General features: G+C 42.4%; 1 protein-coding gene across 1 annotated transcript; it reads left to right on the top strand.

Annotated features, from left to right (window-relative positions):
- The first annotated feature begins 538 nt into the window (after positions 1-538).
- zgc:77375 (uncharacterized protein LOC402927 homolog) lies at positions 539-16,286 on the top strand. Its single transcript, XM_067586088.1, has 9 exons — positions 539-4,760; positions 5,794-5,985; positions 7,193-7,305; positions 7,923-8,016; positions 11,878-11,911; positions 12,482-12,656; positions 14,831-15,007; positions 15,593-15,770; positions 15,877-16,286. The coding sequence occupies exons 1-9, from the start codon at positions 4,695-4,697 to the stop codon at positions 16,057-16,059; spliced, it is 1,212 nt and encodes a 403-aa protein (XP_067442189.1). The 5' UTR covers positions 539-4,694; the 3' UTR covers positions 16,060-16,286.
- Positions 16,287-18,452: the final 2,166 nt, after the last annotated feature.

Here is an 18,452-nt window from a genome sequence, read left to right as displayed (position 1 = left end):
TGTTGGTGTTTCCTTTCATTTGTCCCATAAATATAAACGGATGTGATTACTGTGCAGGATATATCCCATAATATATTCATATAAAACCTGTCTGTCTGTCTCAGACCCGTCGTCCTCACCGGGTTCATGCTCCTCTTTGTGTGTCTCATCATGTGGCTTCAATCTGGCAGCTGATTGGTTGATAAGTTGCAGCATTCTGCAGCATGTGATTGGCTGATTAATGGCCGAACGCTGCATGTGATGTCATGTGAGGCGCAAACTGCCATCAGCCGCATTTAATCAGTGTGTGTGTGTGTATGTGTGTGTGTGTGTGTGTGTGAGTGTGTGTGTGTGTGTGAGTGTGTGTGTGTGAGTGTGTGTGTGTGTGTGTGTGTGTGTGTGTGTGTGTGTATGTGTGTATGTGTAAGTGTGTGTGTGTTGTTCTGTTGGTATTTTAATGTTTGATTCCATGTTTTAGGCCAAATAAACACACTTTAATAATAATAATAATAATAATAATTATAATAATCTTTATTAATTGAGCATTTTTCAGAATCCACATTACAAAAAGCTTCACAAATCATCAGATTTTAAAAAAACAGATAAACAAAAGTTTAGTTCATAAAACACTTCAGTGCAGGATTTTAACTCTTACATTCTGTTAAGTTTGATCTCCTTTTACATCTGACAGCAGTAAAAACACCCTGAACACCGACTTCTCCACCCAGAATATACAAACATGGAAATATTAAAAACATTTGTGTGCAGCTGATTCACATTTTCTGTGTTTGATCCATATTTATTCAAAAAAAATCAAAAATACTGTTGCATTCCTCACAGTGAAATTATGATCTCCTGTTTTATGAGATAAGACTGTAAATCTAAAGATACTACTAATTATACTAAAGAATTAACTCTATCTGCTCTCTGAAAGCTTCATTAAGGATTAATCACATGTTTATATGTGACTGATGAGTATTCATGAATGATTTGTGGTTCAGAAATTTATTATAGAGACTAATACAGGTAATTACACACCTGAGGGGACAAAAATGACATGTGGAGCTCCCCAAGGCTCCATTCTGGAGCCTCTTCTGTTCAACATCTACATGCTCCCACTGGCTCAGATTATGGAAAACAACAATATATGTTACCACAGTTATGCAGACGACACACAAATTTACATAACCGCATCACCAGGGGACTGTGGTTCAATACAAGCACTGAATAAGAGCACTGAACAAATCAATGATTGGATGTGTCAGAATATTCTTCAGTTAAACAAAGACAAAACTGAAGTCATTGATTTTAGAGTCAAGGAAGAACGATTAAAAGTCAGCACTCAGCTTCAATCGATAATGTTTAAAACTACAAACCGAGCCAGAAATCTGAACTTCAACATCCACATTAAGACAATTACAAAGTTACAGCCGACTATCACCTGAAGAATATATCAAGAGTTAAAGGACTTATGTCTCAGCAGGATTTGGAAAAACTTGTCCTGCATTTATCTTCAGTAGACTCGACTACTGTAACGCCGTCTTCACAGGTCTCCCTAAAACATCCATCAGACAGCTGCAGCTGATCCAGACGCTGCTGCTCGAGTCCTCACTAAGACCGAGAAAGTGGATCATATCAGTCCAGTTCTCAGATCTTTACACTGACTTCCTGTCTGTCAGAGAACGGATTTTAAAATACTGCTGATGGTTTATAAAGCACTGAATGGTTTCTGATCTGCTGCTACATTATGAACCATCCAGACCTGTCAGGTGGTCTGGATCAGGTCTGGATCAGGTCTGGATCAGGTCTGCTTTCTGTCCGCAGAGTAAAAACTAAACCTGGAGAAGCAGCGTTCAGTTTTTATGCTCCACATATCTGAAACAAACTGCTGCAACTCTCAGTTCTTTTAAATCACAGCTTTCATTAAACCACATTAAGGGTTAATATTTTACACTGCACTGTTACTATTATTCTCCTGTTTTATCTTATTATTTTAGCTTCTTTTTATTTCAAATTTAACACTTAATCATTGTATTTAAATGTCATTTCACATCGCCTTGTGTTGCTTTTATATTCTGTCTTGATGCCTTTTATGCTCTATGTAAAGCACTTTGAACTGCCTTGTTGTTGAAATGTGCAGCCATAGCTCAACAGAAGCAGAGCAGCTCTCTTCTGGTTCATTGCTGACCCAGCTCAAAGCCTGCAGATGCTAGGAGGGCTCATAATTTGTTGGTAAGGTGCGTCGCCTCGGGGGTGGCGGGGACTGTCTGGAGGCAGTGATCCACATAGAATACAAGATAGTATTCTGTTGACTTCTATGGTTTCGGTCTGATAGCCTCTTGGACCTGCCTTGAATGAGTTACTAGTTTCTTGCTTCTGAATGAAACAGTATCGGCATGCCATCATTTCTCAATGTTTCATCAGTTTGCTCACCTGGAGTGCTGCTGTTGTCAGTAGACTCTCATGCCAGTGGCAGCAGGCCCTCCTGGAGATGGGGGCGGTCTCTCCCAATGAGAAGAAAGGGCTTGACGTTTGTGAGGGTCTGTATTGAAAGGCATGGAATAGGAATGGCCCGCTAGTTCAATGCAAACAATGGTGAATGCACCTAAAATCTTGAACTTGGTCTTTGGCTTTGCAGGAGGAGAAATGGAGAATGACACCGATGCACTGAAGAGTCTAATTGTGAGTAGTGGTGGGTCCTCCTGGGTCCCTTGCACACCTAACTTCTCTGCTGCATCCCACAACAGCATAGTCCTCTCTGAACCATCATCCAGTACGGCATAGGTGTTGAGAGTTCAGGCACCATGGTGAATGTGAACTTTGACAACTTTCAGAAGGACCCGGCTGCATTCTGTGGGTTGGTCTAGATACAGTACTTCGGTTGTGGCCCTTGTGCCATTGCTCTCCACCACTGTTGTTGCCGCTGACTCCTTACGTAGGTTAACATTGACCTCATGCAGTACCTGGAGGTGTTTCCCTTGGCAGAGGCTGCATGTCTATGTCAAGTTACACTTTCCCACCTGGCATGGCATGCATAGTGCCAACACCTCTTGTTACTCTTTATCCATTCTGTCAGCTGATCCTGGAGCTAGCCTGGATACTGCTTTACACTTACTGAGGTAGTGCTCCTCAGTGTTGCAGAACAGACTGATGGCTTGCTCGTGTTCCCTTTGAAGGAGGTACCTGTTGCATTTCTTAACTGTGTCCTTCACTCTGTGGAGGACAGTAATGGATTGCTTACTCTGCCATCCCTCAGGTCTGGACACCAGCACCTCCCTGGCCCCTTTCACAGCTAACTGTCCCTCAGAGTCCTGGCACCAGGACTCGTATTTCAGCCACTCTGAATGATCAGTTAGCTGCTCAGGTGGCAGCTTACGTAGCAGATGACCAACATGTGAGCCACACTGTAATTCCACTTCTCCATGCCTAATGTCCAGTGAGTCCATCACAGCAGCAATACACCTCGGTACTATCGAATGTGGTCGGCCATCGTTGTCATTCAGAGTGACCATCGTGTCTGAGAAGGGCATCGGAGAGTTGAGCTTAGTGTTTCTTGGGTGTGGGCCACGATAACTCGGCTCTGAGATGATGGAAGTCTTGCCCTGAAGCAATCTGGAGGGCAGCGGCTGTGTCCATGATGTGCCTGAATGCCGCAGTGTGGGCGCTGGGTTACATCCAAGCTCGGTCCTGTGATCACCGTAAGCTGCAGGATATTTGGGCTCAGCTGGAGGAAAACTGTGTGGCCGAGGCGGAGGCTGAACACGCATGAATCAGGGAGGTGGATGATGGGCAGTGCCGTCCCACGGCAGGAGGGGCATCATGTGTTGAATGTTGAATTTGTGGCTCTGCCTCTTCCTTAACACACTCTTCTATTTTCCTATGAAGGTGATGCAGTACTGGAGGGTCACTGGACAGCAGCACTTCCCCCACTTGGTCTTGCAGGGGTGGTGGTGCAGGCCGGTCATCCTCTTCGTCACACTCGGGTTCACCTTCAACCAGTGGCTGTGCTTTCATCACCATTAGCTCTGGCTTGCTGTTATGAAGAGAAGAGATGCTCTTCCATCCTCATGTGGATGTCTGGGTGCAGCACTGGAGATAAAGTGATCTTGTAACAACAGGGGGGCTAGCTGATTCTCCTGGATTGGCTGTTGACTCCATAACACAAGTCCCTTGAAGGATAGCGCCCTGCCTGTGCAGGCGACGTGGTGGGGGAGGTTATCCTGGCCTTACCCTCCTAAAGAGTAGTCTCTACTTCCTCTGTATCTCTGACTGATGTAGCTTAGATGACCTACTTCATTAATGTGCACAGTGCATAAGGGGGTGAATGTGTTGTGTGGGGTGTGCACCATGAGTCTCGTACTCTGGAAATGGTTCCATCTCTGACATGAACCCAGTGAGATCCAACTCAAAGGACCATCAAATGTGGTGGAAATAATAGTAATGTGATCAGTCTGGGAGCCAGTTCTGAACGAACAGATACCCGACAGCACATTAGACATATGTGCTTAATACTCTAACTCACAACTTTGGGGCTTTTTCTACAAGCTCCTCCCCCTGATGATGTCACAGCTGCAGCCGTTATAAACAGGCTGTAGCTCCTCCCCCTGATGATGTCACAGCTGCAGCTTTTATAAACAGGCTGTAGCTCCTCCCCCTGATGATGTCACAGCTGCAGCTTTTATAAACAGCAGCCTCTCAGCTCGCTGACAGACATCATGTGGTGTCCAAGATTCCTGCATCAGGCGGTTAGATGCTTGTCACGCTGCGCTGCCAGCAGACAGGTCAGTGTGTGTGTGTGTGTGTGTGTATGTGTGTGTGTATGTGTGTGTGTGTGTGTGTGTGTGTGTGTGTGTGTATGTGTGTGTGTGTGTGTATGTGTGTATGTGTGTGTATGTGTGTATGTGTGTGTGTGTATGTGTGTGTGTGTGTGTGTGTGTATGTGTGTGTGTGTGTGTGTGTGTGTATGTGTGTGTGTATATGTGTGTGTGTGTGTGTGTGTGTGTATGTGTGTGTGTGTGTGTGTGTGTGTATGTGTGTGTTAGTTTCTTCTTTCCAATGCTCCAGATAAGTTTCTTTACGTTGTGTTATAGTTTGGTCGACTGTGATTGGTGTTTGGAAAGCAGTGCTGGTGTGAGACTGGTCAGACTGGTCAGAGTGTGTCTGAGAGGGGCAGTTAGTCTCAGCACCAGCTGACGTAGGAGACTCTTTTCTGGGCTCAGCTCTTGGTTTGGAGGGTTTTGGAGCGGAGGGGGTCTCGGGGGGGGGGGGGGGGGGGGGGGGGTTGGGTTAGGGTTTTAAGGTGATGAAAACATTAGAGTGCTCTCTGTTGAATGTTAGTTATCAGCAGGTATCTGCCTCATTCAGCTCTACATGCATGTGTTGGTGTTTTTCTGTGTGCATGTAAAGACTGTTGGATGTTTGTTGCAGCAGGTTTAGTTATGATGACCGAGTGGACGCCAGACTTCACTACAGCGCAGTGGGCGGGATGATGGATGGATGGAAATAATACAATTTTCTCTTAATTTCATTTACAGCTCTTTGAGCTTTTTCTTGTAGTGCATTCGCTGCCATGTTGAAACTCCCTGATGCTGTTATGTTTATACCAAAGCAGTGATAACTCATACTATGTTGAATGATATGATTATTTATGACAAACTGATATTTATTCTCTGGAAAAATCATGACATTAGTTTTCTTCATATTTGCTGCCAGAGCCCAGTTCAATAATAACAATAAAGTCTGACTAAAACCCAGATGAACACGTCTTCTCTCTCTCTCTGACCTGTCTTTCTCTCACCTGTCTGTCTCCATCAGGCAGGTGTGCTGTTTGATGTGGACGGCGTGCTGGTCCGTGGCGGCTCGCTGATCCCGGCGGCTCGGCGAGCGTTCAGGAAGCTTCTGGACCGGAACAACAACTTCATGTTTCCGGTCGTCTTTGTCACCAACGCAGGAAGCTGCCAGAGAGAAGACAAGGCCAAACACCTGTCTCACCTGCTGGATGTTCAGGTATATATATACATACATACATATACACATCCATATTTGTGTTTACTGATTGTGTTTTTGCTCCACTCAGTAAATTTTGCTTTATTCTTCATTACTGCAGAAAATGACCTGCTGTATCTTTATATTTATGCTAGTTTTGCTCAAATACTCTTAGCGCTCTCCTTCTTTTAGCAAATTTCTTGCTAATCCCACAGTTGGTTACACACTATTCAGATCTGCTAGCTGCTTTAGCTCAGCAGTTAGCTTAGCAGCTAACTTAGCTTTGCAGTTAGCGATGGCTTCTCTCTCTCCCTTACTCTCTCTTGCTTGATGTGTCATATGTTTAGTTATTCCTCTGCTTCCTTTAGTGATAATGGTACATGTAATAAATGTAGTTTATTTGCAGTGTTGGAGGTGAGACTCAGTTACTGTAGTTAGCCAGCGCCCAGTAGCCGGTGCAGGCCGACCTAGCGTAGCTCCTACTCCCCCGCTAGTTCCCGAGCAGCCGGGAGGCCAGGGCGGCTGGGTGACTGTCTGAAGGAAGCATAGCCCTAAGCAGAAGCCCACGGTTCACCACCAAGTTTCACCATGTTTCTAACTGGTTCTCCCCCCTCAGTAACACACCTGCTGAGAAACCAGCTCTGATTATTGGCAGCTCCATAGTCAGAAACATGAAGTTAGCGACACCAGCAGCCATAGTTAAGTCAAGTCAATTTTATTTATACAGCACTAAATCCCAACAGGAGTTATCTCAGGTCTCTTTCCACATAGAACATCTAGACCGAACTCTTTAATCTACAGAGACCCAACATTCCTCCATCAGCAGCAGGAAAAACTCCCCTTTAACAGGAAGAAACCTCAAGCAGAACCAGACTCTAGGTGGCGCCGTCTGCCTCGACCGGTTGGGTTGAGAGAGAAAGAAGGAGGGAGACACAGAGAAGCAGAATAACAACAATAATAACAATAACAACAATAATAATGTTAGAAATATGACTAATAATAATAGCAGCAGCAGCAGTGAGCGTCACGCTGGGCAGCAGTCAGTCCACAGCTAAAGTTAGTGACATGCATTGATGTTACATGAATACATACAGATGGAGAGGAGGAGGAGGAGAGAGGAGCTCAGTGCATCATGGGAAGTCCCCCAGCAGTCTAGGCCTATAGCAGCATAACTAAGGGCTGATCCAAGGCGAGCCTGGCGCTGTATCCACTCTCTCTCTGTCTGTAGATCGCTCCGGAGCAGGTGGTTCTTTCCCACAGTCCTTTGCAGATGTTGAAGAGTTTCCATCAGAAGTGTGTGCTGGTGTCGGGACAGGGACCGCTGACCGACATCACCAGGACGTATCCTTCACACCTCTCACCTGCTTTGACACATTATTGTGTGATCATGTTGATATTAATCTGATTGATCTCACCTCATAAAGTGGCTGGTGAGTGTATAAGGGGGTCTGGCCCAGTGATGGTGAGGTGTACCTCATAAAGTGGCTGGTGAGTGTATGAGGGGGTCCGGCCCAGTGATGGTGAGATGTACCTCATAAAGTGGCTGGTGAGTGTGTAAGGGGGTCCGGCCCAGTGATGGTGAGATGTACCTCATAAAGTGGCTGGTGAGTGTATAAGGGGGTCCGGCCCAGTGATGGTGAGGTGTACCTCATAAAGTGGCTGGTGAGTGTATGAGGTTGCACCGAGGACTCGCGGTACCGGAGATCAGTCAGTCAGGTTTGCAACACGTGCGACAGTAAAATCATCCGTGCAAAACACAGCACGCTGTATAAAGTTAAACGGATTAAACAAAGCTTTGATGCAAGTAATCAAGTTACTTGAGTTTCTTAAGGAATCGTTTCAGATTGATATTGATCTGATTGATCTGATGGATCTGATGGATCTGATTGATCTGATTGATCTGATTGATCTGATTGATCTTCAGACTGTCTCAGTGTTGAAGTCTTGACTGTGGTCAGTTTGGGTTTTCAGAAGGTTGTGAGCATCGAGCAGCTCAGAGATCATCACCCCCTGCTGGACATGGTGGACCACAACAGGAGGCCCAAACTGCCTGTTAGTACACACTACACACTACACACTACACACTACACGCTACACACTACACACTACACACTACACACTACACGCTACACACTACACACTACACACTACACACTACATGCTACATACTATACACTACACACTACACGCTACATACTACACACTACATACTACATACTACACACTACACACTACACGCTACACACTACACACTACACACTACACGCTACACACTACACACTACACACTACACGCTACACGCTACACACTACATACTACACACTACACACTACATGCTACATACTACACACTACACACTACACGCTACACACTACATACTACACACTACACACTACATGCTACATACTACACACTACACATTACACACTACATACCACATACTACACACTACATACATACTACATACTACACACTACACATTACACACTACATACTACACACTACACACTACACACTACATACCACATACTACATACTACACACTACACACTACACACTACATGCTACATACTACACACTACACACTACACGCTACATACTACACACTACATACTACATACTACACACTACACACTACACGCTACACACTACACACTACACGCTACACGCTACACACTACATACTACACACTACACACTACATGCTACATACTACACACTACACACTACACGCTACACACTACATACTACACACTACACACTACACGCTACATACTACACACTACACATTACACACTACATACCACATACTACACACTACATACATACTACATACTACACACTACACATTACACACTACATACTACACACTACACACTACATACCACATACTACATACTACACACTACACATTACACAATACATACTACATACTACACACTACATACTACATACTACACACTACACACCACATACTACACACTACATACATACTACATACTACACACTACACATTACACACTACATACTACATACTACACACTACATAGTACACACTATATACTACACAACATACTACATACTACACACTACATACTACACACTACACACTACATACATACTACATACTACACACTACACATTACACACTACATACTACACACTACACACTACATACTACACACTACACACTACACACTACATACTACACACTACATACTACACTACACAATACATACTACATACTACACACTACATACTACACACTACATACTACATACTACATACTACACACTACACATTACACACTACACACTACATACTACACACTACATACTACACACTACACATTACACACTACATACCACATACTACACACTACATACTACATACTACATACTACACACTACACATTACACACTACATACCACATACTACACACTACATACATACTACATACTACACACTACACATTACACACTACATACTACACACTACACACTACATACTACACACTACATACTACATACTACATACTACACACTACACATTACACAATACATACTACATACTACACACTACATACTACACACTACATACTACATACTACACACTACACACCACATACTACACACTACATACATACTACATACTACACACTACACATTACACACTACATACTACATACTACACACTACATAGTACACACTATATACTACACAACATACTACATACTACACACTACATACTACACACTACACACTACATACATACTACATACTACACACTACACATTACACACTACATACTACACACTACACACTACATACACACTACATACTACACACTACACACTACACACTACATACTACACAATACATACTACACTACACAATACATACTACATACTACACACTACATACTACACACTACATACTACATACTACACACTACACATTACACACTACACACTACATACTACACACTACACATTACACACTACATACCACATACTACACACTACATACATACTACATACTACACACTACACATTACACACTACATACTACACACTACACACTACATACTACACACTACATACTACATACTACATACTACACACTACACATTACACAATACATACTACATACTACACACTACATACTACACACTACATACTACATACTACATACTACACACTACACACCACATACTACACACTACATACATACTACATACTACACACTACACATTACACACTACATACTACACACTACATAGTACACACTATATACTACACAACATACTACATATTACACACTACATACTACACACTACACACTACATACATACTACATAATACACACTACACATTACACACTACATACTACACACTACACACTACATACTACACACTACACACTACACACTACATACTACATACTACACACTACATACTACATACTACACAATACATACTACACACTACACACTACATACTACATACTACACACTACATACTACATACTACACACTACACACTACATACTACACACTACACACTACATACTACATACTACACACTACATACTACATACTACACAATACATACTACACACTACACACTACATACTACACATTACACACTACACACTACATACATACTACATACTACACACTACATACATACTACATACTACACACTACACACCACATACTACACACTACATACATACTACATACTACACACTACACATTACACACTACATACTACACACTACATAGTACACACTATATACTACACAACATACTACATATTACACACTACATACTACACACTACACACTACCTACATACTACATACTACACACTACACATTACACACTACATACTACACACTACACACTACATACTACACACTACACACTACATACTACACACTACATACTACATACTACACAATACATACTACACACTACACACTACATACTACACACTACACACTACATACTACATACTACACACTACATACTACATACTACACAATACATACTACACACTACACACTACATACTACACATTACACACTACACACTACATACATACTACATACTAAGCACTACATACATACTACATACTACACACTACACACCACATACTACACACTACATACATACTACATACTACACACTACACATTACACACTACATACTACACACTACATAGTACACACTATATACTACACAACATACTACATATTACACACTACATACTACACACTACACACTACATACATACTACATACTACACACTACACATTACACACTACATACTACACACTACACACTACATACTACACACTACACACTACATACTACACACTACACACTACACACTACATACTACATACTACACACTACATACTACATACTACACAATACATACTACACACTACACACTACATACTACATACTACACACTACATACTACATACTACACAATACATACTACACACTACACACTACATACTACACACTACACACTACATACTACATACTACACACTACATACTACATACTACACAATACATACTACACACTACACACTACATACTACACATTACACACTACACACTACATACATACTACATACTACACACTACACAATACATACTACACACTACACACTACACAATACATACTACACATTACACACTACACACTACATACATAGTACATACTACACACTACACAATACATACTACACACTACACAATACATACTACACATTACACACTACACACTACATACATACTACATACTACACATTACACACTACACACTACACAATACATACTACACACTACATACTACATACATATTACCTGTACATAATACCTGTACACCTGTTTCAGGCGTCTCCTCTGCAGAATTTTCCCCAAATAGAAGGTAACTCAACAATTACACATTAAATCTGCTTCTAATTGTGGCTCATTAACATGTATCATGTTATTAATTCTGCTTCTAATTGTGGCTCATTAACATTTATCATGTTATTAAATCTGCTTCTAATTGCGGCTCATTAACATTTATCATGTTATTAATTCTGCTTCTAATTGTGGCTCATTAATTATGTTTCAGATGTTTTTCATTTATGTTCACATAACACAGTTGATGCATTTAATCCAGTATTTTACATTTCTGTTGACCTTTGTCTAAAGTTCGTTTCTTTTCTGTGTGTTATTTCCATGTGTGAATAAAGGTTGATTGATTATTAATTATTATTAATTAATTATGTATAATTAATTATTTCAATTGATTTGTAGAGACAATTCAATGTTCTACACAGACATAAAAGATATTTGGAACAACAACAAACACAAACAAATGAAAACAACTGTAAAACCAAAAAAAGATTTAATAATATAAAAATGATATAGAATTAAGGAAAACAGATCAAACACGAGAGAGTTTCTTATTTTGTTGACCATTTTTCACTGACTTCCTGTGTTTCCGTAGCAATCGTGCTGTTCGGGGAGCCAATCAGATGGGAGACCAACCTGCAGTTGCTAATGGACGTCCTGCTGACCAATGGGAGACCTGCTTCAGCTTATGACCCGCAGCTGCCGGCTCAGCTGCCGGTGCTGGCCTGCAACATTGACCTGATGTGGATGGCTGAGGCACCGTCACCACGGTAACCACATGACCACCTGACTGCCTGATCACCTGACTATCTGACTACCTGATCCTATACTATGTTCCTGCAGAAGAGGAGGCTGCATTTATGGGCCTGATCTTTCACGACTGCAAAAGTGCAACCAAGGCAGTTTTCCCCCCAAATACTGCTCTCTGTCTGAGTGTTTACAGTCTTAAAGGTTTATTCCACCCAAATACTGCTCTCTGTCTGAGTGCTTAGTCTTAAAGGTTTATTCCACCAAAAAACTGCTCTCTGTCTGAGTACTTACAGTCTTAAAGGTTTATTCCACCCAAATACTGCTCTCTGTCTGAGTACTTACAGTCTTAAAGGTTTATTCCACCAAAAAACTGCTCTCTGTCTGAGTACTTACAGTCTTAAAGGTTTATTCCACCCAAATACTGCTCTCTGTCTGAGTACTTACAGTCTTAAAGGTTTATTCCACCCAAATACTGCTCTCTGTCTGAGTACTTACAGTCTTAAAGGTTTATTCCACCCAAATACTGCTCTCTGTCTGAGTACTTACAGTCTTAAAGGTTTATTCCACCCAAATACTGCTCTCTGTCCGAGTGCTTACAGTCTTAAAGGTTTATTCCACCCAAATACTGCTCTCTGTCTGAGTGCTTACAGTCTTAAAGGTTTATTCCACCCAAATACTGCTCTCTGTCTGAGTACTTACAGTCTTAAAGGTTTATTCCACCCAAATACTGCTCTCTGTCTGAGTACTTACAGTCTTAAAGGTTTATTCCACCCAAATACTGCTCTCTGTCCGAGTGCTTAGTCTTAAAGGTTTATTCCACCCAAATACTGCTCTCTGTCTGAGTGCTTAGTCTTAAAGGTTTATTCCACCCAAATACTGCTCTCTGTCTGAGTGCTTAGTCTTAAAGGTTTATTCCACCCAAATACTGCTCTCTGTCTGAGTGCTTACAGTCTTAAAGGTTTATTCCACCCAAATACTGCTCTCTGTCTGAGTGTTTACAGTCTTAAAGGTTTATTCCACCCAAATACTGCTCTCTGTCTGAGTGCTTAGTCTTAAAGGTTTATTCCACCCAAATACTGCTCTCTGTCTGAGTGCTTAGTCTTAAAGGTTTATTCCACCCAAATACTGCTCTCTGTCCGAGTGTTTACAGTCTTAAAGGTTTATTCTGCCTAAATACAGCTCTCTGTCCGAGTACTTAGTCTTAAAGGTTTATTCCACCCAAATACTGCTCTCTGTCTGAGTACTTACAGTCTTAAAGGTTTATTCCACCCAAATACTGCTCTCTGTCTGAGTGTTTACAGTCTTAAAGGTTTATTCCGCCCAAATACTGCTCTCTGTCCGAGTACTTAGTCTTAAAGGTTTATTCCACCCAAATACTGCTCTCTGTCTGAGTGCTTACAGTCTTAAAGGTTTATTCCGCCCAAATACTGCTCTCTGTCCAAGTGCTTACAGTCTTAAAGGTTTATTCCACCCAAATACTGCTCTCTGTCTGAGTGCTTAGTCTTAAAGGTTTATTCCACCCAAATACTGCTCTCTGTCTGAGTGTTTACAGTCTTAAAGGTTTATTCCACCCAAATACTGCTCTCTGTCTGAGTGCTTACAGTCTTAAACGTTAATTCCACCCAAATACTACTTTCTGTCCAAGTACTTGGTTAGTGTTTTATGATATGCCGCCTCTATCGGTGCTTTACAAAACCGTTACACATCACTGTTGAAAATGATGTTTTATGATGTGACAATGCTGTGGTTAAGGTCTGGTAAGGTTTAGGCACAAAACCATCATCATCATGGCAACAGTAAACACCACGACAATCGTTGTTACATTTTTTAAAAAACTGTCACAATTCACAGTTGGAAACAGGACACTTGCAGTTGGGAACGAGAAGTGAACGGCAGTCTCCTGCTACTGTGTGCCAGTGTCATGACAAGGGTCCTAGAAATGTGGTCCTGAAATTGCAGCCTCCTCTACAGCAAGACCATGTTACTCACCTGACCACCTGCCCACCTGATCACCTGACCACCTGCCCACCTGATCACCTGATCACCTGACCACCTGCCCACCTGATCACCTGATCACCTGACCACCCAACCACAGAAAATAGATATACATTCACAAAGATCTGAACAACAGGGATGTGAACTGTTTTCATATCTGCATTCAGGATGCACTTTTGACTCTGCCGTGTTGCTGTAGATTTGGTCACGGGATGTTCCTGCTGTGTCTGGAGTCTGTGTACAGAAAGCTGACGGGGCGGGAGCTGCAGTACCAGGCGCTGCTGGGAAAACCCAGTCTGCTCACATACCAGTATGCCGAGCACCTGCTGAGGCTGCAGAACCACAACCACAAACTGACCACCATCTACGCTGTCGGGTAACCAAACTGTCCATAACACCATCTATGCTGTTGGGTAACCAAACTGTCCATAACACCATCTATGCTGTTGGGTAACCAAACTGTCCATAACACCATCTATGCTGTTGGGTAACCAAACTGTCCATAACACCATCTACACTACTGTCCATAACACCATCTACGCTGTTGGGTAACCAAACTGTCCATAACACCATCTACACTGTTGGATAACTAAACTGTCCATAACACCATCTACACTGTTGGGTAACCAAACTGTCCATAACACCATCTACACTGTTGGGTAACCAAACTGTCCATAACACCATCTACACTGTTGGATAACTAAACTGTCCATAACACCATCTACACTGTTGGGTAACCAAACTGTCCATAACACCATCTACACTGTTGGATAACTAAACTGTCCATAACACCATCTACACTGTTGGGTAACCAAACTGTCCATAACACCATCTACACTGTTGGATAACTAAACTGTCCATAACACCATCTACGCTGTTGGATAACCAAACTGTCCATAACACCATCTACACTGTTGGATAACCAAACTGTCCATAACACCATCATCTTGTTGTTGACTAGTGACAACTTGATGACAGACATCTACGGTGCCAACCTGTACAACCGCTACCTGGCTCAGCAGCATGCTGCTATGACAACCAATACCAAGCTTGTTGCCCAGGGAACGGGGAGTCAGGTGACGATGGCGGTGCCGGAGGCGGAGCTGGTGTCTGCTGCTGCTGAGTGTCGCTCCATATTGGTAGGTGGACGCAGCTGTCAATCATCTCTGTCAGTCACCGTGTTAATAATGATGTGGGAACACTTGAGGTCTCTCGTTAACACAGAGCTGCTCTACCTGTCCTCAGGTGTGCACAGGTGTCTACAACCCTCGCTCCCCGTTGCCTAGCGACCAGAGCAGCGATGTCGCAGAGACGGTGTTCCATGGACACAGGGACCTGGTCCTGGAGCCGGACCTGGTGGAGCCGAGCCATGTGGTGGAGGACGTGGAGGCTGCCGTCGACCTGCTGCTACAGCAGGAGACTCTATGACCTTTGACCTCTGATGCACCTCCCCCGATCAGGAGATTCAAAATTGTGACCTCTGACCTCAAACATCTTTGTCTACTGAAGCTGCAGTTTTATATTTTTTTTATAGATTTTTAATCCTTTAACATAAACTAGTACGCTCACTAATCTGAACCTGTTGATGCTCTGAACATCTGATCTGATTCAGAAATAAAAACACTGGTGATTTTATGATTTAACCAGTAAACATCTGAATGTTTTCATGTTTTACATTTTACTGAATAAAACTAAACCTGTAAGAATAAATGAGAAGTGAAGGAGTTTCTTTCATACTGAACATCTCCCTGCAGGACCTTTTTATTTGATAGTTGATAGCAGCAGATGCTGAGTGTTTCACAGTTTATTGGCTGATCTTAATGATGGGCATGACCCAACTGATTAATTTTTCACGCGGCGCATTTACTTCCCAGATAGCACACGGTCGTGGGCCACTTCAGGCAATGATGCAGCACTGCTGGCCTCCTTCTGGCCCGGACAAAATGGATGTGAGCCTGAAGTGGTCTACATGTAAAATAACAAATATTCCCCAAATATCCTAAAACAAATGTGGGCCAGTTCTGGCAAAGATACGGCAAACTCAGAACTGGCTAATCTGGATGTGATATGATATGATTTACTGTGGTTCTTAATTAATCATAAAACTTTAGAGGTGAAGCTCAGTGTAGTTGCATACACACCGATAATGTTAACAACTGGGAGGGTAAGATTCTCTGGAAATGCTCCCAGTAGATTATTTTTCTACAGCAAAGTGTGCCCTGGTCTCCTCCTCTTATAAACATGGACTTTACTGTTCTACGTTAGTCCTAACAGTCCAGCCACAGTCCCCACCTCTAGTCTAACAACTGGTTTCCACTGACTTGTTTGGTGCAATTAGGGTTGAACCCCACATGTACCCAACTGAACTGATTAACTGATAGCACCTTGTTGGGGGCTGTACAGCTTAAGGCAGCTGTCTTTCCAGTGACACACAAATGCTTTATCCAGGTCCTGGAATGAGCAGACCATGTTGACTGGTGACTGTGAAAACAATGTTTCTAGGACTGTTACTGGCAAACAGGAGTGCATGCAGGATGTGAGCCAGTTCTTGTTTGTTTGGTTCGTTCTTGGTTGACCTGCGGTACTGCTACGGCTTTCTTGTTGCCCAGATCTGGCAAACAGGAGCGGACCGCCCCAGTGCCATCATCCCATGCAGTATTTGGGCCAAATGAGGATCTGGAATGTGGGCCGGATCAGGGCCAGAATAAAAATTAACTGTTGTCCAGATTTGGGCCAGATCTGGTTTATTTGTTTAGTTTTTGGTTGACATGCGGCATTGCTATGGTTTGCTTGTGACCCGGATCTGACCGCCCAGGTGCCATCATTCCCTGCGGTAGGTGGGCCGGATATGGGCCACAGTAATTTTGCTATCTGGGTGGAAACTTTACAGCCGGTTCTATGTGTTATAGTGGACCGTCCTCCTGGTCCGTACTCTGAACTCTCAGAGTCAGTAATTAGTCAACGGCAGAATAAGCTGTTTGGCATCGGCAGAGAAAATTTGGCAGATTTTTCATGGGCGCAACCCACAAACTCAGCTCTGCTGCTCATCCCACAACTGCATGTTCCTTACAAATGTGTCTCCATTTAAATAATAAACAGGCTTTCCAACAAGAAGCATCGTTACAACAAAGAAATAATCTACCAAACACTAATTTCCTTACTTATTGTGCTAAGTTTCTCTCTCTCTCTCTATATATATATAGTATATATGCTCACTGTTTCCCATTCATCATTATTCCTTGGTAGTTAAACAAATATCTTAATTTATAGCCAAGTCATTATTTTCATCTGTTCCTGTATATCAGAGATGGAGGTCACTATATTCATGACTTTCAGATATAAGAATGAATAATTTAATTATTTTTCCTCCTAAGTAATCAATTATTAAGCTCCTCTCTCCTCCTCTCCATCTGTATTAGTCATATTTCTAATATTATTATTGTTGTTATTGTTGTTATTCTGCTTCTCTGTGTCTCCTTCTTTCTCTCTCAACCCAGCCGGTGGAGGCAGACGGCGCCACCTAGAGTCCGGTTCTGTTTGAGGTTTCTTCCTGTTAAAGGAGAGTTTTTCCTGCTGCTGATGGAGGAATGTTGGGTCTCTGTAGATTAAAGAGTTCAGTCTAGATGCTCTATGTGGACAGAGACATGAGATAACTTCTGTTGGGATTTGGCGCCATATAAATAAAACTGAATTGAACTGAAATCAAGCTAAAACATTGTTATTTTAACATCTACTCCGCTGGGATATAGAGGTTTTCTGTGGGAGGCTGCTCTGGTCCGCCATCATGAAGGCCGTCCCAAAGCTCTTATTTCTGCTCTGAG

The sequence above is a fragment of the Thunnus thynnus genome, chromosome 4, assembly GCF_963924715.1.
Source record: "Thunnus thynnus chromosome 4, fThuThy2.1, whole genome shotgun sequence".
Lineage (NCBI taxonomy): Eukaryota > Metazoa > Chordata > Actinopteri > Scombriformes > Scombridae > Thunnus > Thunnus thynnus.
The sequence above is the reverse complement of the archived record's forward strand: the minus strand, read 5'-3'. Positions and strand labels throughout refer to the sequence as shown.